Source organism: Eubalaena glacialis, chromosome 8, assembly GCF_028564815.1.
Source record: "Eubalaena glacialis isolate mEubGla1 chromosome 8, mEubGla1.1.hap2.+ XY, whole genome shotgun sequence".
Classification (NCBI taxonomy): Eukaryota; Metazoa; Chordata; class Mammalia; order Artiodactyla; family Balaenidae; genus Eubalaena; species Eubalaena glacialis.
Window position 1 is genome coordinate 95,078,091 of NC_083723.1, and position 21,848 is coordinate 95,099,938.

A 21,848-nucleotide genomic window follows, 5' to 3' on the forward strand; every position below is an offset into this window, starting at 1 on the left:
TGAGGACAATAGTAGCTAAGATTTTCTAAGCATTTACTAATAGGATAAGCAAAATCATTGTTACAGCCTGTCTCAAAAAATTTTATGTATTAAAATGGTGAAGTGGACAAGAATTTCATCAAAATAAGAACCTTCACTGCAGCACTATTTACAATAGCCAAGATAAGGAAGCAACCTAAATGTCCATAGATAGTTGTATAGATAAAGAAGATGTGGTCTATATATACAATGGAATATTACTTCACCATAAAAAAGAATGAAATAATGCCATTTGCAGCAACATGGATGGACCTAAAGATTAATACTAAGTGAAGTAAGCCAGACAAAGACAAATATCATATGATACACTTACATGTGGAATCTGAAAAAAAAAGATAGAAATGAACTTAAATAAATACAAAACAGAAATAGACCCACAGACATAGAAAACAAACTTATGGTTACCAAAGGGGAAGGGGTGGGGGAGAGAGAAATTTGTAAACAAATGGACAAATGAATTGTTCTCTTTTAAGCTCCACATTAAATACAACAAATCTAGATGGGTCTAGATGAGTTTCTTTTAACTTAGGTTTTAGAGACACTTTTTCATAGATACCTACCATTTTACAAATGAATCTATAAGCTATCCCATTAAAACCATGTTAATTTTACCTTCCTTTTGGCCTCCTCTCCCTGCCGCCTGAAAAAATGAGTCAATTACTTGTGATAACTATTGCAAATGTCTTACTAATCCCACTGGAAACGTAAATGTGGCAAAAGGACAGAGAAGGATAAGGAAAGAAGCCATAATACCAGATTTTCAGCCACTGCTTAAGCCCACTCTAGCACTATGGGAATGACTTTCTTCTTTGGATGAAACATCTGGAAATCTTAAACTTCAAACTTGAATTTTAAGTTTGAGGAAAATAAGTTTGTACAAAATGTTATTTAGCTGTAAACTCTCTCTTCTTTTCCATCTCCTGGTAATTGATATAACGGATTTCCTTAAGGATTAATTTTTCTATTCACTTTGATAAACAGTTGTTGGGCAACAAGTCTAGAAAAGTCCCAACTCTCAGAGTCAAGTGTGCATTGGTGAATGGAGGAAGTAGAGAAATACAGAAAAAGCAATAAGCAGAATGTCTAAGTCATCACTTTGGAATTAATTGAACATAGATAAAATTGGGAAAGAAAATAAGAAATAAGGGAATGGGCAAGCAGAACCACTTCTGGGAGAGAAGGGGCAAAGTTTGCATGAGATTCAACTATGTTAACACTCTACAGCGTTACAACACTGCCATCCATACGCAGTAGTAGCAGTAGGTAAACTTTTTATTTAATTATTAGACTATTGAGTTTTGGTTCCAAAGTATTCTTCCAATTCGGATCCTGCTGTTTTTTCTTATTTTTTCAAAAATAGTCTTTTTCTTTCAGAAGAAGTAATTCTTCAAATCTAGTTCACACAAGGGGATTTGATATGTTCAGTGAGTTCCTGTATTCAGCAATACCTACGGGGTGCCTGGTATGCCTTAGGCTCTGAGCAAGCTGCAGGCACCCCCTCAAGTCTAGGACCCATTATTTTGCTTTCAGCAAATTTTCACTAGGTGCTTTTCCTCCCCCATGTGTAAGTTCGCCAGACCTTAAACCCTTTATGAACATGCAAGCTCCTCCCTTCTGAAAGCGTTTGTGTGAGTAGTTCACAGGCTGGTTCATCTACTGCAGTGTGGCTTTATGATAGGGGTTTGTTTACATGGTTCCTACAAGGTAGTTGCAGATGTGACTGCATCTTAGAGATACCTGAAATCTTTCAACAGGATCTGATCCAAAGGAAAAGTAAGTTATAATTTAGAGAGAGAGTGGAAAAAAAAAAAAAATCAGACCTCCCCTTATGGTCTGAAGATGCAAACCCATAGGGGCAGGAGGCTCATGTACCAAGTTTCATATTCTCATGGTGCCTCCAGCTGACTCACATACTCTATGGGCACTGGGATAGCTGAAGAGCTGATGCGCTTGCGGGGTCCCCTGGCACTTGCAAGGTTGCCTGGCAATCAGGTGTGTTATGGCTCCTTATCTCATAGTGCAGCAGTAACAACGTTGACTGGAAGCGTACTGTGTGTAGGGACCACGTAAGAGGTTTACTTGAATTAATTCATTTAATTCTCACGGGACAACGCTGTGAAGCAGGCACCACTGCTCCCATTTTACAAGGAGGCAGCTCCTTATAAGGAGCGTTCCAAGAGGCTCGGTACCTCGCTCCGGAGCACACAAGGTAAACGGTAGAGCCTGCAGGTGAAGACAGGCCTTCATATTCGATACCCCCAAGCTCTTAACCACGAAGCTGCCTCGCTGCAGTGTGTCCGTTATCCCTGGGTCAACCTGCCGGCTCTTACGCATCCAGTTCTAGGTGTCGTGCAACGTGACCCAAGAAGCCTTCCGGCCCCTCTGTGGGCCGAATTCGGGTCCTCATCCCCGAGACACGCTTCGCCCACCTGGGCAGGACCGGGATCTGCCTGGTTGGACATCCCCCTGATCCCTCTCCTGGCCTGGGCCGGACTGGGACCCGACAAGGGACCCGACCAGGGACGGGCGGCGGGGTGCGCGGGGCGGGAGCCATCTCGCGGGCTGCGTTCGGCCCCCGCCCCCTGGCCGGGCCGCGGGGCGGGACTGCGGCCGCGCGGGCGCCGGAGCAGGAGCCGGCAGCGGGAAGCTACCGCCGTCCGGGCCGCGCGGGGAGAGGCGAGGCGAGGCGAGGCGAGGCGAGGCGGGGCGGGGTCGAGCGCAACGGGAAGGGGAAGCCGCGCGGGTCGGGAGCCGCGCTGCGCCAGCCGGGCTGCAGCTGCCGCGCACCAAGCGCTGAGATGGGGCTGGAGACCGAGAAGGCGGATGTCCAGCTCTTCATGGACGAGGACTCCTACAGCCGCCACAGCGGCGTAGATTACGCCGACCCCGAGAAGTTCGTGGATCCGGGCAGCGACCGAGATCCCCACCGGCTCAACTCGCATCTCAAGGTGAAGCCTGGGGCGGGCCCTACCCTGGGCCTGAGGCAGACCCAAGCCCCCGCCAAAGCCTGGGAGTGGGGGTGCCCCCTCTAACTTGCTCCGACCCCAACTCCCACCCTCGCCACTGGGTCCGCGCCGCAGGGTACGGGATCCGGATTCCCTCTGTGGGGCCGCCTGAGTAGCCAGGAATTCTTAGCCAAATTCCTGTGCGCCCACCGTGACCCTAAGAGAAGGTGGGGCACCGCAGCCAAGTCTTTCTTTCTTGCTTCTCCCACCCCGAGCTCTCCTGGATCCTGGAGAGGCAGATTGGGCGGCATTTCTTGATCCCTGAGTCTTGTCTCCGCAGGTGGGATTCGAGGATGTGATTGCAGAGCCCGTGTCTACGCACTCTTTTGACAAAGTGTGGATCTGCAGCCACGCTCTCTTTGAAATCAGCAAATACGTGATCTACAAGTTCCTGACGGTGTTCCTGGCTATCCCCTTGGCTTTCGCTGCGGGAATTCTCTTTGCCATCCTCAGCTGTCTGCACATCTGGTGAGAAGGGGCACACTGGGGTGGGCCGGCTTTCTGAAACGTAGGAATGTTCTTTGCCACCTGCCCCCTGCCCTCCCCTTCTCCCAGGCCGGCTTGCAGGTTAAAGAAGGCGCATCATCTCTGAACGCAGTAGCAGAACTGGGAGGCCTTGAAGGGTAGTGTGCTTTCTTTAGAATAGGTTGGGTTAGGAGTTTAAACAGAAGAAGGAAGATCCCTCTGTCCACGGGTGTGATCTTCCTTCGAATGCTAAAGCCCAGCTGACTGTGGAGGTGGAGATCTGGAAGCCATGCTTCCAGCCACAGGCTGCTCTCTCATAGGGCCCTGTTTTGACTTGTGCCCGTGGTTCTGGGCAGGGCTCTTATTTCTTTCATCACCTTTTATTCAGTCACCACCTGTGCTTGGGGTAAAACAAAAGAGATCTCTGAGCAGAATGCCAGTGACAGTATCATTGCAGAGGGATGTCAGACCTGGTTAAGCAGTGTTATGGAGAGGCGGCTCCAATCCTGTCACTGGCAAATGGCAAGGATGAGAACAGAGGAGAGGCAAGATGTGTGCAATTAAGATGAAGGGGCCCCCAGCACAAATGAATGAAACTCAAACTGCAGGACAATGAAATGAGAAGGCTTCCAAGTTACTTTTTCACCTATGAGGCACCAACAGGAGTGGCATCTAGTAAAAGGGAAAATAAATATAGAAACTATTGGACATTTTGGGACATTTTGAATAACTTTATTCACACACAAAATGCATCATAAAGCTATAGAGAACATTTTTAAGCGTTAAAAAATTTTAAAGGAAATGTCATATTTTACCAAGAAGTTTTGTTATTGTTGTTTTAAAAAATGTCCACTTTATTCTGAGAGGAAGAACATTCAGATTATCCCCTGTATGGCAACAATTGCCAAGCTTGTCTTTTAGGGCAGTCCTGCAGAAATGTATAACCCCAGATGTCTCCATGTCTTTCTTAATCACTTTATATGGTATTGCCACACCCTAATACATGTTGTGTTCATTGTTAGAAGTTATGAAATTGTTCTCCATTCCCCTCTACCATCTGAATCAATTTCTTTAGTCAGTTAGCTAGCTAGTTAGTTCAACGAAGAAAATTTATTGAGTGCTTAGTTTGTGCTGGGCACTGGGCGCAGAATGAATAAGATGCCAGATCTGCCTTCAGCTTACTCACAGCACATCAGGACAACTGGCTAGGTACAGAGGTGGCTGCTGAGGAAAGCCCAGCTAGATCTGTGGAGGAGGGAAGCACAGGGAAGGCTTTTAAAAAGAAAAGGGTCTACAAAGGCTTTTAAAGGATAAATTGAAGTTCGCCCAATAAGTAAAGGATAAACAACAAACATCAATTTAATTTGATCACTAAAAACTGTAAACAACTAAACTATATTGAAAGTGCCAAAAAACTGCCAGAGGAATGAAAATCTTTGCCTTTTTACATGAGCAGATCCACAAAGGATGTATAGTTAAGCTTATATTTTGACATTAGCACATGAATTTTTTTAAAAGATGCCCAAGTCAGCGCATAAAATTTTGGATTCCTAATTGAATAAAACCAGTCATCTAAACTCTATGTCCATCTTCTCACTTTCCAAAATGTGAAAAACTGAGTGACCACATAACATATTGTGAAATGTTGTCTATGAAGCTATTTGGAAACATAGAGTGCCAGTCAACAAAGCTAGGCTTTCCTAAAGCACTTGTGGAATAACTGACAACAAAAAGGTTTCCATTTACTAAATGGTGGAGAGATATAAGTAAAACTACAATTAGCCAAATGATGCTTCTCTCCACCTGGCTCTCCTGAGAATGGGAGATGTTTTTTGTGTAGTGCTTCCAGCGGTGAATCATCAAACCACTTCTTTTTCAGCCACAGAAAATGTATTATTTAACTTCAGCTTATTTTTCAAATTACATTCATGTGGGACATTAATATTTAACTGTCATACATTTGTCATCAGGCAGCTGTGATTGCAAGTAGAGGAGTAACTTCAAACAAAAATGTTTAAAAGTTAGTTTATACCTTGATAAAATAGATTTATCATTATGGATCACATTCCAGTGACACAATAAGACCAGATCAAGGAGAGGCCTTATAGAAGAGCAAACCCATTTGAGTAAACTTTTTTTCTTGGTAATCAAAGCTATGAAAATATGCAGTAATAAGTTCTTTGAACCACACTGCATGGTCACAGTGGATCTGACTTTAGATTATTTAAACAAACAAACAACAAAAACAAAACACTCAGAACTCAGTCTGGTGATGTTGGATCCTAGGCCAGAAGTGCAGGTCATTAGGGACCGGTGAATTGGTTTGAGTCCATACCATAAACTGAGGTATATGCCATTTGGCAACCACAGGTTATTGGTCATAAGTGGATCATACCAAAGAAATGTGGCTTGGACCCCTCTACCTTTTATTTTTGCTGGGATGCAATTCAAATAAATGGTCCAACTGATGGAAATTCAGTAGTAGCAGTCTCATTTCCCAGAAGACTTTTTAATACAGCAAATTGCTGTGACAAGGCAGTCTTATGACACTATAGTTAATACAAAGCTAAACAAAAGTCCCAGTTCTAATGGATTTATTATCCAATGGATAAATATATAATCTTGCTAATTATAAGATTTATTTAAGCAATATTTGGTTGGTCACATAGAGCCCCAACCAAGTTTTGGGTCGCTCCAAATTGCCTGGAGTTTCAGAAAGGAAACTAACTGGGATGTTGAGAACACAATTTAAGTTTGTTGTCAGAGGATCACTGGATCCTCTGATCCAAAGTGAGAGAACAACAACTTGAAGAAAATAAAATTAAAATGAGTTCACCACATCCTATGAACTGAGTCCTCAAATGTGGGCAATTGCACTTTGCTGCACTTTTGTCCTGTGTTTAATTCCCTCTTAGGACATGGAGATCTAAGGAGTTAGGGGAAAGAAAATTTCTCAGCCTAAGAAAGAATGGAAAGTGCATTATATTCTGAGGGAAGTGAATTTGGTTAGGAAGCTTTCCAAACTAAACTTAAGTCAAATTAAGATGATTTTGTCATAATTGTTTTCATTATATATTCTGACTTCAAAATAGTTCTATTTATTATTCATTATAATGACAGCATCATATGGACCTGTCAGCGATGCATAGTAAGTGTTAATCCTGATAGCCGGTCTATAAGATTTCCTATTCTTACTTTAATTTGTAGTGATTTGCCCAAGGCCACATATCAAGTGAGAAACATAATGGGATAAGAAGTCAAAAGTTGCCATCATTCAGGTTTCTGTTCAACTATTTAGCTCTGAAACACCTAGTAATTAATTTTCTTTAAAAAATTGCTTCAAGTCTTTAGCACTTGGAACAAAACACAAGATAAATATAATCTATGCAGGCAGTCAATATGAATAATTCAGTATTCTAAAAATATCTCAATCACTCAAATGCCTGATCTTCTCTTTACTTTGGGCTAAATACAACAGACCTATATTTAAGTCACATTTTAGTAGTAAACAAAGAAAATCAACCTTACTTCTTTGTGCCCACCCGAGTAATAATAAAAATTCTATTGAAGCCCTCCAGCAATGCCTGAGAGTTCACAAATACTTTTGTGCCCAAAAAGCATTACTATGACAAAGAACATTATTCAGAGGGTTACAGAAAAAATTAACCAGCCTGAGGAATATGAAAATATGTGGTTATCTTAAGAAAAGGCATAAAGAAAAAATAAATTCAGGATACTCTAGTTTTTCTTGTCTAAGAGTTCTGACATAATTGAAGGGCTCTTTTAACTGTACTACACAACCCTTTTCAGTGTGTGTAATTACTATGGAAAATTAATAATATAAAGCATATGAGAATGCTAAATTCACTTCAGCTCAAGTATTTACCAAGGGTAAAGGATGTCCTAACTTAAAAAGCTTACATTTTAATAGGAAAGACAGAAATATAAGCGGTAAGCATCCATTATGATATCTTTTGGTAAATTTGAGGATTAAGAAGTTTGTTTCCGTACTTTAGACGCACAAAAAAGGGGTATCCAACCCAGCCTGGTCCAACGGGGAGGAAGTGGGATGAGACAACAGGAAAAGCTACCAGGAAGTAGAACCTCAGAGACATATGAAGATTTAGGCAGGTTAATGTTTAGGGGCAGAGATCAGGTAAATAAATTTACTATTTTGTTTATGTTTTGCTTTACTATTTTAGATTGCCTGCTACCAATAGAAAGAATATTGGTGTTTATCATGTACATTCTTGTTTATTTTTTTTAAGCAACATATTTTCTGTGCATCTTATCATGATGTGGGTCACTGTTCATTTGTTTCAAATGCTCAATCCGGCTTAGGTGAACTGGGCCATTGTTATATCTTTTCATGCATGTGCAATAGTCAATGGCCTTATTTGGTAACACTAATAATCTTTACACATCTCTCTTCCTCCATTCCAGGATTATAATGCCTTTTGTAAAGACCTGCCTAATGGTCCTGCCTTCAGTGCAGACAATATGGAAGAGCGTAACAGATGTTGTCATTGCCCCATTGTGTAGGAGCGTAGGACGCAGCTTCTCTTCTGTCAGCCTGCAACTGAGCCATGACTGAATATTTGGACCCCAGGTCCAGAGATTTGGATACTGTAATACTTCTTTGTTGTTATAACATAAAGGCACTACTGTTCTGTTAACTCCCCAAATGTTCAAATTAAGAAAGCTATTAAGATGGGCAACCACATATAGAAATGTTTATTTTCAGATCTTTTCAAATAATGCTTTTCTATATTAAAAGCCAAGGATTTCATATCTAACTTTATAACCAGAATTATTAAGTGGGTTGGCAACACTTAATTTTGAAGGCAGACAGTTCTTGCTTTAGTATGTAAGTATACATTTTGTAATGATGAATCTATAATGATCAAGGAACATTTCTCTCAAACACTACAATAGTTTTGTGTACAACTGCTCATAAAAATATGGAATTTCTTATTTTTCTTTTACTTTGGAAGTAATACTTCTTAAATTACCTTTGCAGGTAAAGTCATGGGGATACTTAGAGATAAGATAATACAAAGATTCTAGAAATTACAGTAACAAAAGCATACAGTGATGATAGGGGCTCTCAAATATAATAAAACAAATGTGAAAATATGTTCCTTTAAATAGGGCATAGTTAACCTACAGGCATATTTAACAAGATGTTTTAATTTACTGTATATTTTGTACTTATTGTAAATGTTGCTCTAATCAGATTGCTTTAAAGAACTCATTATATTTGTTATCTTGTTGAGCTAATATATAGGAGTAAATGTATCTTCCACAAGGAACTTCACTGGTGAGATTGCACTGTCTTGATTACATAAGCATATGCATCTTCTTTGGTAATAGAATGGAAAAGAGAGATATACAAGGCTTTTCTTTCTAACTTTTCCAAGCAAAATCCTGAAGTGTTTTATGGCTGATGTTTATCTGGCTGTGATCTTAATACAAACCCAACTGATATTTCATCTAGGAGATGCTTTCTGTCTTGTAATTAGAAATTAAACCTGTATTCTGCATTCCTATTAATGTTTCACTTTACCTTCAAGTAATATTGGTGCTATTTAATAACATTTTAAAATAAAGGCTATTTCTGACACTTAAGTACAATTTCAACTACAGTAATTCACGTAGTAATTTCAGGAGAGTTGTCAATTTACTGGGTCCATGCTACTGAGCTACGTATATATAAATTAAAAACTAACAGCTGCAAACTTTCAAGATGTTATCTAATATGAATCTTGTACACAGTATAAAATTATTCTTATTATTTTTGAACTGTAGAGTCCTATTTCAGTGTTATGAGTCACTGTTGTTTTAAAAATCTCTATTGCAAAATGATAGGCATGTACAAAAGATGTCTGTGATGTGAGTGGTTAACTATAATTTGCGTATCTTAAAAGTGTGTAAATGCTCAAATTTCAGAATTACTATCAGAACTCGGATTAACATTCCTTTGAATATCTTCATAGAGGACAACTCCTCATTCAATGAAGATTAATTTTATTTTCCCAAATTCTAAGGCTGGTGAATATACAGGATGATTGAATTGGAATACTATTGGGGACCAAAGCAAATGAATGATCAGATTATGAAACTCATATCCTTTTGAAGGTAGCTACAAAAGAGATTTTTCAAAGCTGCCTTAGGCCATTGTAGCATCCTTAGAAAACACTCTCATGATCATTAACTTCAAGCATTACTACTCATTTGACTATATAGATGTTACTATATAGTTAGTTAAAAAGGTCAATAAGTCTCATGACTTTATACCTTGTATTTAAGATGTTTTTAAAAAATATTTGGATATGTTGATTGGGCAAATGTATTTGATTAATAAAATATCTATCTAAATAAATCATGAGCTTCTATCTTCTAGCTATTGGCAAGTTTTAAAGCCAAAATATATACACAGTCATATAATAAAACCTATTAACTTGCAAAAAGTAAAATATATGATTTCCTTATTTCTGAATAACATTGATCATTTTCAAAATAACTTTTTATTGAGATTTGCCATTAACTATTTTATTTCAAAGATTGAAATTTTGTACCAAGTGAATCCAGGTTTCATGTGCAAATATGTTGGTTCTTTTATTTGGGGGTGGGGAAGAGGTGGGTGATGATGGGACTTTCCCAGTATCCATAATAAACTTTTAAAAAACTCATAAAATGTGTTTATTGCTTTTACTACGTGTCAAACTCATCAATAAAGAACATTTTAAAACTAATTTTTTCTTATTAAAAAACTCATAATATATAAAAATACATGAGTTATTGCTTATTCAGGAATGTATTTGTGAAAAATTACAAGATTGGTAATTTAACTTTTTTGTTTTCCCAGCATTTAAGAGGTTCCCTATAAACGTTTCTGTCACTTGATGAATATGATAGAATAGCATGTTCTTAAACCAACCATACTTCATATTCTTCATGAAATAAAGTATCTTGCTAATGCTAAATTCATATTTCTGTTTTCAATTTTTTAAATAAGAAAATAAAACAATATAAATCACATGTTCTTCGATACCAGTACCATGAAGCCACACCAGAGTCCAAAATTATTTTTGGAAAGTCAATATGTGAAGAGTAGTTGCTGATATTGGCATAGATTTTCTTGTTGTGAGTTAATCTGGAAAAATGACCAATCTCCAATAATAAAACATGCGTTTAGCTTTTTAAAGTGCTCTTTAAAGTTGTGAAGAACTTAAAAGTCCCTCTTTTCAATAGTTGTCTACATCCCATGAATTTATTTAAATGCCTTTCTTGGGAAGCTGTTGGAGTTTACTGAAAAGAGCCCTGCCCTCCAGGTCAGGCATCTGGATTCCTGTCTCAGCACTGCCATTACTGAGGTGTGTCACTCCTACAAATGGTTTAATCTTAAGGTCTCAGTTTTCTTATCTTTAATGAGAGGATTAGACTCAAGGATCTCTTAGGAGCGTCCCATCTCATTGTTTCCTGTGACTTCTGTAGAATGAAGACTTGGCTATGTATATGCATGTGTATGCAATCTTGCTGTTCAGTCCAGGAATTTTTTAAAGGCATTTTTTAAAATCATAAATTTTCTATCAATTAAAGGACTGGCATGCTATAAACACAGGAATTAATGCATTCACTTTTCACAGTTCTGTTGATTAGGAGACTGTGTATGTGGCTTTGATTCTTCATGACAGGGATTCCTAGATTTAGAACAATTCTAAGTCTTTATTATTGTGACAGTTTCCCCCCAATAATGTTACTCTGTATTTTAAATTAATTACAATTTATTTTATTTATAGATTTTTCTACCCAAATCACTGCTATACCACCATAATCATGGCCATCTTCATCTTTTGCCTGCCTAGTTGCCACAGCCTCTTAACTGGTCTCACTCACAGCTTCAATATGATCTTTTCCAATCCATCTTCCCCTTCAAAAAAGAAGTGATCTCATGAAGACTCCATGTCATTCCCCCACTTAAACTATCAATTATATGTCATTGCCCTTAGAATAAAATCCAAACTCTTGAGCACTGTTCACAAGGCCTTCACTATCAACTGTTGTCTTCAGCAACTCTCTTCTGCAGCCCTCACTGAAGTGCCCAGCCCTCTCCTGTCCATGGCAGCATCACTCTTCCCCTCATGGCCTGTCTAACCCTTCCTGTTTCCAGAACTCCATATTAAGTGCCTCTTCTATGTCTTCATATAAAATCTTGTACAAACCCCTATTATCACTTACCACATGGTAAAACTAACCCTGTTAAATAACCCCACTAGACTGCTGGTTAGGTCTTTGAGAACCAAAAATATGACTTCATCTTTGTTTCCTGGGGTTCTAAAATGGTGCCAAGCACTTAGTGAGGTCAATCAATATTTTCTGAATGAACGACTACATGAATAAATAATTGAAGAAAATTTGGGATGATTGCAGAGCTGGAGTGGGAATCACATTTTGACATCATAATTTTCTTCATTTGCATGAGGGGTTTGAAAAGTACTGATCCTAATAAGATTTTCCTTCTCATCATTTTCTCACTCATGAATCATTAAGTTGGGAAAATGAAAATGTATGTAAAGCATATCAAGTATATTTCATCTTTTGGGGTAATGCCTATCTTTACTCTCAATTTTCTTGCCTGAAATTTATTTTCACGGCTTCAGGGGTAGGAAATGCTAGTACTTAGAAACTGGTTTGGAAACAGTCTCTCTGGCATTTTAGAATGTTGCTATTTCTTTTACTATCCTATTTCCCATTTTGAAATTTATACTAAAACATTGTTTTTATCGAGTTTTACATTTTAGAAAACACAGTCCCATACACTGTCTCATTTGAATCCAGGACAAATTAAATAGCATAGTGGAGAAATCACATAAATAATGGCTCAGTTTCTTTAGCTTGCAATTTCATCATTTTTGAATGTTTACTTAAGATAACAAGAGCTTAAAGAATTTTTACAAGATTACATATTACTTTCAGATAAAAAAAAGTAAGTAGTGTTGCAATGAAAAATTACCACCACTAATGCAACTTATCATAAATCAGGATTTGGTATATTTCCTTCCTTCATGGTATATGTGTATGTAGGGAGGACAAGAGAAGGAATTGAAGGAGGAGGGAGCAGAAGATAAGGATATACAAGATATCTAGGTTATATTTTTTAGGAGTAAAAATAATTTCGGCTTCCATACCTAATCTTCCCAATTTCTTCTCCCTGTTTACCCCCAAATAGCCAAATGAGCAAAAGAAGGCACCCTGTTGTATTTTAAAACCATTTTTGCACCCACTCTTCAGCTTCTTTCTTCGGACTATATCTGAACTGCCACCACTGGAGCCTTACACCTTGATGCTTGTTTAAATGAAAGATACCTTTGGGTGAGATAACACTGCAGTCTATTAGTAGACATCCATTACTTCAATGTGAATGGATGATCTGAGAAGGGGATGCTGAAAACTATGTAAGGGGCCCTAGCACGAGGGCCTTGAGTGGAGCGCCACCTGAGAGCATCTTACACTGATTAAAAGACACACCACCAAAATGAAAGTCAAGACAGAAAAGGGAGAACAGGAGGCTCCAATGACACAATCTTTACCCTTCACAGTTTTGCTTTTGGACACCTCTGTTCAAACCCCTAGTGAGGGGGTCAATAGAAACTGAACGGGGTGGAAGGAGTTGAAGTCAGCTAAGACCATAAAGGAAAGTTCCTTATGTCTTATTAAATGAAAAGGGCCCTGGGAGGGGGCATGAGGGCTCTCCTAGAACCCTGTGCCCTAAAGACAATGGCAGAAGAGCAAAAGTTAAAATGAAAACTGTACTACAACTTGTGACCATCTGTCTCTCTTCCACCTCACCTCTCTGTGCTGTTGACTGTTGCCGTGTATCTGTGGCAAAGAAAGAAGACCATGCAGCAGTCAGAGAAATCAGAGGACACCACTTCAACAATTATCCAAAAATAGGACAGACACCTATCTGCCTGCACTTGGACGTGTCAGGTCATTCAGCTTGGCTGCACAGCTGGAGAAGTTGTTTTGCCATTATAGGAAAAGGTTGGGGTGGAGAATGATGAAAGAAAGGAAGAGACATGACTCAGAGTGGGAAAGAGCACGTAACCAAGGGCAAATATTTCTCCCAGACATAAATGGATCAGGAAGAGATAGGAGCTACAGGTCATCTTTGGAGCATTCTTTTCTCTCCCTGCCTCTGAGTAGCTTGTCATCGAGCACCTGCCAGTAACAAAAGGGGAGAGAAGGGCAGGAGGCAGGACCTGCCTCTCTAACTGAATGGCACACCAGTTCCAGCCAAGTGCTGGCTCAGCTAACTGGGACAGTGAAACAAGGAGTCATTTGGAAAGTTGCAGGGATAAACACAGCATTTCCCAGGGAGGCAGGTGGCAAAGATAACATGTTTCTTTTACTGAGGAGGACACCGGTTGGAATCCTTCATGCATTACAACAGTGGGAGAATTCTGATCTCTGGTACAAATAATAACGTTTCCATTTGTTAAGCATTTATTACTTGCTGGGCATTTATTTAATCTGCACAATAACTCTATGATGTGGGTTCTATTATTGTTTTTCAGATGAGAAAACTGATGTCCTTAAGTTGAAGAATTTTCCCAAGATCACATGGGAGTCAAGATGTGAGCCAAGAGAGTCTGACACCAGAGTTCAGGCTCTTAATCACTACAGAGATTATCAGCTATTTCTAGGATGTGGGTATGGCTGTTCTAATGACTAATTCTGCCTTCCGACCAAAATCTTCTTTTTCATTCATTGTTCAGTCATGTCACCTTTCCTGCTATGAGAAGCACCTTTTTTCTTTCCTTTCTCCCATAAATGGAGTCAGTACAAAGTCCTCAGTGGTGGGAGCTCCCTACAACCTGGTATCTGGGCTCCCTGTACCTTCCTCACTCTGCCCCCTTCTAATCCCTGAGCCGTCCCCTAGTCCTATTCTCTACTTTCCTGAGCACACCATTTCCTTCCCTGTATGATCTGTGCCCTAGGCCCTAACACTCCAGCTAATGTCAGAAAAATATCTTTCAGGGACTTCCCTGGCAGTCCAGTGGTTAAGGCTTCGCCTTCCAATGCAGGGGGTGCGGGTTCTATCCCTGGTCAGGGAGCTAAGATCTCACATGCCCCAGGGCCAAAACAACAAGACATAAAACAGAAGCAATATTGTAACAAATTCAAATAAAGACTTTAAAAATGGTCCACATCAAAAAAAAATCTTTAAAAAAATTTTTTTAAAAAGAAAACTATCTTTCACATGCTATTATTCCCATGTTTTGTAAATTTCATAAAATTGTACTACCTTTAACAAAGACTTTCTTATTATGTATCAAAAACACAATGATGATCTTTCTCCTTAATACTAGACACCTAGACATGTAAAATCTTAATAATTACAGTAATAATTTCTAGTTAGGCTAAGCATATACCTTTCGAGATAGGGGCCGTATTTCATATCTTCATTTGGTTGGAAATTTCTTATCAGTTTGTACAGCTTTTAGTATGTTATCCAATCCTACTGTCAGTTATTTTACACCTTGAAAATTCTAGGGAAAACCATATATAATTTTATTTTCCTCCAATAGGATAATTTGCTCACAAGAAATTTTAAAACAGAAAAACCAGATTGGCATATACAATCATATTAATGGCTTGGTTGTATATTGTCATACTGCTTTTCAATAGGCTTGTACAATTTACAATTGCAATAGCAGTGTATGTGTCTCCACACATTATCGGCATTCATGTGTATATATGTATATCTTTAAAAGTTACACATATATGTAATTTTTACTAAGATATTATGTGGTATTATAGAACAACATTATAGTATTCCATTTTGCATACATAAAAATTTAACAAACATTTTTCTACAGTGATAATTAGTATTGTGATCCCCACACTCATTTTTTCCCCTAATTTTTCATTCACCTTTAATATAGTAATGTTGTCTGTGCTTTGCAATAACGGTTATGCTGAACACCTATCATAGGGCATGGTGTTCATGTTTCCCACTATTGACAATGGCTAGCAGAGGTCCACCCACTCTTCTGCTCTTCCTTCCCTCTTTCTCCTCCTCTCTGCTCTCATCCAGTCCAGTGAACTGAATATTTTAGATGGCTTTGAAGGGTGAAGGCTTACAATGTTTTGCTAGGAGACAAAGAAAAACTCAATGGATCACACAACATGATATTGATTTCTTTAGAACTCTGTCTTAAATGATCTAACAAAGTTTAATATTCTTTCTGATTGAAACTTTGCAAATAGTGCACCAAAATAAAGAAATCACCAAATGAACATGTCTGCAAAAACAAACATTTTTTACATACATATTTTCTCACAAAGCAGTTGTGGTAAACTAGTCAATATCAAAATAGGGAGCCATATGGAAAATGAGAAGTCATGACACTGGAATATATAAAAAGAAGCATAAGATACAAGCAAGCCTTCCTCCCCAGTTTAGATATGACCGTGTTGAGGCAGTCACAGAAATAGCACACATTATTTAGGGTTAGGTATTATAAACTAAATGAAATCTCCACAGAGTATCTAGCATATTCGATCAATTCCATGGTAGCCTCCATGTGCAGGGGCCATGAAGAGGGTGGAAGGGGTGGGGGAGGGCCATGATCAAAGCATTGGAAATAAAACATCAAAAAAACTTTTTTATCATGTAGAAAAAACAAGTGAGCAATCAACTGAATTATTTATGTGCATTTTATTTAGACAAGAGGAAGATCTCATGATAATTATAAATTTGAAAATAGACCCCTGAAAAAGAGCCAGAGTTGTTGATATTATTTATTCTAAATGTGAGTAAGGGGCCACATAAAAGATGAAAAATATTGTACAAAGAACGATTTTATTAAAACTATTTTTTTTCTGAGAGAAAGATTAAGTGGGGTCATCTTAAGTGATAATTTTATTAGAGTAAGCACACGCAAAAAGAATTGTGATCCTAAATATATTGAACAAGAGGAAATGGCAAAAAAGATCATAAACTATTTTTCATGTTAGAACTTTTGGAATGATGAGACAGATCAGATGCAGGCAGTCTCTATGCTGCCTGATGAACTAGGGATTCATGTAAAGATTTCCATGATTTCATGATTCTTAGAGTTGAAGAAATATTCAGAATTGGAAAGGAAAATCCTCCCAGTCTTAAAATCTTCAATGAAGTTGGCCCAGCATGACATACTTCCAGTGCAGGGTAGGTTTGGGCTACTTTGAAGCCCTCCCTAAGGCCAGTGCTGCCTCAGCTCTTGCCATAGCCAACATGTTTTGGGTGTGGCTAATGGGAGAATTTAATACAGCTCAACTCCTTTCGTAGCAAACAAACAAACAAACAAAGCAAAAAAAAAAAAAACCCAACAACAACAACAACAAAAACCCATCCTGGCTGCTGTCCAGTTTGTAATTCTTGATTTCACATTCCAAGAAGACTTCAGTTTATAGAAATGGAAAGAACTGCCAGTTCCCTGCAAGCAACTTGGCCAACTTAGCCTGTAGGGTTTCCCCTTAAATGATGCTTCCTTCAATTTCCTTCAAATACTTCTTTAATAGTATGTTACTTCCTTTTCGGAGTTGGGATTCCCTGTAAGTCATCCAGGCTGCCTTACTACTGCTCTTCCTACGATGATGTACAAGCTCTGTTATGCATGTATTTGTGGAGGTTTTTCTTCATTCGTGGTTCTTATATATGAGGATTTTTTTGGTTTTGTTTTTTAGTTTATTTGCTGACATAACTTCTGCCTTTTTTTTTCATTTTCCCAAGACTGAATGATTATTTAATAAAAAGCATGCCACACTGTATAGAAACCAACACTCTCTCCCATAATTCTGTGTATATGGGACTACAGAAATGTCACTGTCCCTGTCCCACATCTTCAAATTGACATTCTCAGGTCACAACAATAAGTCTTCTTAAAGGGGACCTTCTGGAAAAACAAGCTATTTCCTCAGCTCATATTTCCCTCTTTTTGTAGCAGGCACCAGCCATCTATCCAAGTATATATTGGGGAGTAAGGAGGGCATCCATCAGCAAGCCCACAGCTGTTGACAGCCATAAGATTAGCGACAAGCACAAAGGGATAGGTCAACATACTGGCAAAAAATCCTGTGACAGCTAGGGAATAACTCATTTCATTCATGGGGGAAACCCCACCGTTTGGTGCAAGGACATTGATGAGGTAGGCCACTGAGTTACAGAGCCACAAAGAAATGATGTCACCTAGGAGGCGAGGAATAACACCCACAAAAAATCCTAGTATGCCCTCTTCCTGATAGATAGTTACTATGGAGTCACGAAGTCCATGGTACTTGGATTCTCTGCCAATGAATCAGGGTGCTCACGTGAAAGGGATGAGTGATGAGAGTAGCAGCAGAAGAAGCCATTACCTCTCCAGTTGTCTCCTTGATAACTCGGTCAGAGATGAAACTTCTTTCTGTACATTTCCAAATCATTACTCCTCAACCTTGTCACATTACTGGTAATGTTGTAAAACTTTACCATGGACCACAGTTCCAAGGACCCCTGAACACAGTCTTGGAGTTAAGCCTGTGAACAACCCACGCTTCCCATGGATGCTTGCAATGTGCTAAGCCTAACAAAAAAGACCAGGAAGCTGACATACTTGCCGCCCCAAAATATTTCGTCCAACTGTTGGAGGAAAAGGCTCATATCCCACCTGGATGAGCACCTTCACATACAAGAGCGGCTGGGACAGGATGGTGAGACAAGAGCCCAGGAGCACCTGACTGGCCGCATCCGCCATGATGGCACCCATTGAGGGACATACAGACTGAGCCACCAAGCAACGGAGACGGTCTGGGATCATGTACCAGGGCCACTGGCTTCACTGGCCCGCCCTCGTGCGTGCGCACTCACCCTCGCGCACCTCCCTGCCCAGCTTCTGCCTAACACCTCCCTAACACCTTCAGAGAATAAGCATTTTCAAGTTTCCCCTAGAACGCTGCTTTTCAAAGTTTAATGTGCATACGAATAACCTGGCGATCTTGTTAAAATGCAGAGTCTGATTCAATAAATCTGGGATTGGACCTGAGATTCTGGTTTATAACAAGCTCCCAGCTGATGCTGCTGGTGATGCTGCAGGTCCCTTTGGGTAGCAAGGCCCTAGTAATTAGCTTGAGTAAGACATGGAGAGAGGTGAAGATGAAGTAGCTAAAGACAGAGAAAATAAGAAACTGAAAGAGAGATTATTTGACCCTCTGAAAAGATTCTAGGGCTTACCTGGTGGCGCAGTGGTTAAGAATCCGCCTGCCAATTCAGGGGACGCTGGTTCGAGCCCTCGTCCGGGAAGATCCCACATGCCCCAGAGCCACAACTACTGAAGCCCCCGGGCCTAGAGCCCGTGCTCCTCAGCAAGAGAAGCCACCACAATGAGAAGCCCGTGCACCGTAACGAAGACCCAACACAATCAAAAAAGAAAAAAGAAAAAAAAGATTCTACAGTCTGTCCCATAACTATAATCCCCCATACTAGCTTTAAAACACATTCACATTCCCTCTGAAGTAAGTTAACTGATTGACAACAAAGCCAGCAGTGCCGAATTAAACCCATCCTCCAGTATGTACAAAAGCTGATGTTACAGACCCAAATTTTCCCTGGAATTGGTTAAAAAAAAAAAAACCTTCAATACACTCAATATATAATTATAAGAAAGTAAAGTTCTCTATAAAGATCAGACCACTTAATAAATGGTCAATATGAACTGATACATACTTTTTGAAGAGTGAAATATTTTATGATTAAGCATTGTTGCCTCAAAGGGAGTGGTTGTAGACATAAATTTCCCCCAGGTAAAAGCAACTCCTGGTAAATAGTTTATTTACTAGGGAAAGGGCCAAAAGGAAAGAGAGTTTCCTTTGTTAAATAATGGAGCTCTGACAAAGCCAGATGGGTTGGTTACAAAACAAAGGGCTTTTGTAAAGGACTCCTCCCAAATATTTACATTAACTTAAGAAAAATATGAAAGTTTTACAGTGTATATCTCCTTATAATTTCATGGTAGTGTTCAGGGACTACTACCATTTTTATTCTTTATCACTTCATTAAAATAGAATTTTTAAATTAATTGTTTGTTAAAATAAAATATGTGATGTTCTAAATTTAGATTTACTTGTATGCTGTTTAAACACTCTACTAGTATACTATAAAATGCCATTTATCTCAGATATATATTATATTACATTATATATTATATTACATTTTGTTGTCCTATTAGGTTTTCTGAGCATTAGTCACACTTTGAATAAGATTTGTGGAGTTTCCGTATTTATAAAGGGTGATCAGAATTTTGTTTCACTTGAATTGGAGGAAATGTAGTCATTGTCCACATATCTGAAATTCTACTTCTCTCAACTAGATGTAATGTAGCAATCTGGCTCACCACTGGACACCAATTTTTCTGAAAAATTGCTACGCCCGAGCCTCATATTAAACATTTTCAATCTTGGATTAGCTAGGACTGTAATTAGCATTGCTTTTATTATTGATATAAATCTACCTAGGTAAAAAAAAAAATGAGCCAAATATTGATATTTTTACCTCTCTTTTCACGCTTTCTGAACATATTATTCCTTGATTATATCAGTGTTTGGACTAAGACTTCCTCTCTTTAATAAATGCTGGAACAATTATTTTGGTAGGGCTATTATCCAGTTATTAAAATAGTCAAGGTAGGTAGATCCCCCAATTTCATAGCAGTTAGTTTGATTTCTTATATGGTATCATGATGAAATGATGAATTGAACCTGGAATTTTAGCACAAATAAGAAAGAACTCAATGTGATTTGTGTTTGCTTACATTTAGCATTTTCTCAATATTTAGATTTACTTGTATGCTGACAAATCAGATTGTATTATGATTTTGTTTTTAATGTAATTTATGGGGAAAAAACTCAAGGAAAAATTTACATATAAAAGAAAAAGGAAGTCTGTAAATTTTGAATATCCACTCTTAGAGACAAAATTTCACTGCATTTTCAAAGAAAAATCATAAGTTTCATCATATTGAGTTCTAAATCTGGAACAATAATGACGATGACAATAAGATGGCCTAATTTTTGAAAGTAAGGTAGATTGTCAGCTGCTTTGAAAATCATATTCTGAAATCTTATTTCAATAATACTGAATAACCAGTCAGACTGATTTGGTCTTGAATAACAAAGATTTGATAGGAAAATTATATAGTAAACTGATACAGTAAAAGCTAAAGACTAAAGATATTATTCCACCATCAATATTTTGAGCTAATTAGAAGGATAGAAGCCTTAATATAAGGCTATCAATGAAATATAAATGTTGGCAGAAGTTCTAAAGTTACACATTTGGAATTTGAATTTGAGGGTTTGTTATAATTCAGAAAGACCAGATAGATCTTATATGTCACCAGCAAAATCTTATCAGGATTATGTTTTCTTCCAGTTTATTGAGATATAATCGATACATAGCACTATATAAGTTTAAGGTATATAGCATGATGATACATACATCATGAAATGATTATCCCAATAAGTTCAGTGAACATGCATCATTTACTATAGATATAAAATTAAAGAAATAGGAAAAAAAGGTTTTTCCTTGTGATGAGAACTCAAGATTTACTCTTTTAACAATTTTCATATATAACATACAGCAGCGTTAATTATGTTTATCACTCACACATTACATCTCTATTAGTCTTATAACTGGAAGTTTGTACCTTTTGACTAGCTTCATCTAATTCCCCCTCCAAGGGAAAGAGGAAAACTAGTGAATGATGACACTTTTGAAATGTTTACTGATGTTCTTTTCTGGATGCCCATGGAGCTTTCCCCTACCTCACCTCCCACCATACCTAGGGAAGGATTATTACAACGAAAAAGCAGAGATAAGGCTTCTCTTGATTCCAAAAGCCTTGGTCCTGGGGGAATTCAGGGCATTAAAGAAATTGAGTGATATATGAGCAAGGCTTCCTGCTCAAGGGAGACGAAATTAGGAAAATAAGCAAAGTAATTTTTGACACATGTGCATCCCTAGCATGAACCCAGATAAAGGAGGATCTAAGAGCAGAGGTACTTGTGCCTCCTGCTTCTGAGTAGGGCCTGTAGAGATAGCAACCCTCTAGAGTTCCTCTGCACGGTGGTAGGGCATTTATTCTGTTCTCTACACCACATTTACCATAGGACGCTCCGTGATGCTGCATCAGGCCTGCCCACCCAGATTCATCAGACTTGCACAGAGCCCCAAGAAAAGGACAGAAGTAGCAAAAGGTGTCTCTAGCCCTAAGGGTCATACTGAATCAGCATGAGGACATTATAGCAGCATCC

The 21,848-nt window shown here is 38.6% G+C and overlaps 1 protein-coding gene and 1 pseudogene across 2 annotated transcripts; one reads left to right on the forward strand and one right to left on the reverse strand.

Moving 5' to 3' along the window:
- The first annotated feature begins 2,730 nt into the window (after nucleotides 1–2,730).
- Nucleotides 2,731–14,713, forward strand: CAV2 (caveolin 2). 2 transcript variants are annotated; one of them, XM_061197964.1, is made up of 3 exons: nucleotides 2,731–2,987; nucleotides 3,325–3,512; nucleotides 14,090–14,713. In XM_061197964.1, coding segments are annotated over exons 1-3 (339 nt in total). In that variant the 5' UTR covers nucleotides 2,731–2,837; the 3' UTR covers nucleotides 14,091–14,713. The 2 variants fall into 2 exon arrangements, with proteins under 2 accessions (XP_061053947.1, XP_061053946.1); XM_061197963.1 differs by lacking the exon at nucleotides 14,090–14,713 and adding an exon at nucleotides 7,953–9,962.
- A 2,691-nt stretch (nucleotides 14,714–17,404) lies between these two features.
- Nucleotides 17,405–18,292, reverse strand: LOC133096390 (mitochondrial carrier homolog 2-like; annotated as a pseudogene).
- Nucleotides 18,293–21,848: the final 3,556 nt, after the last annotated feature.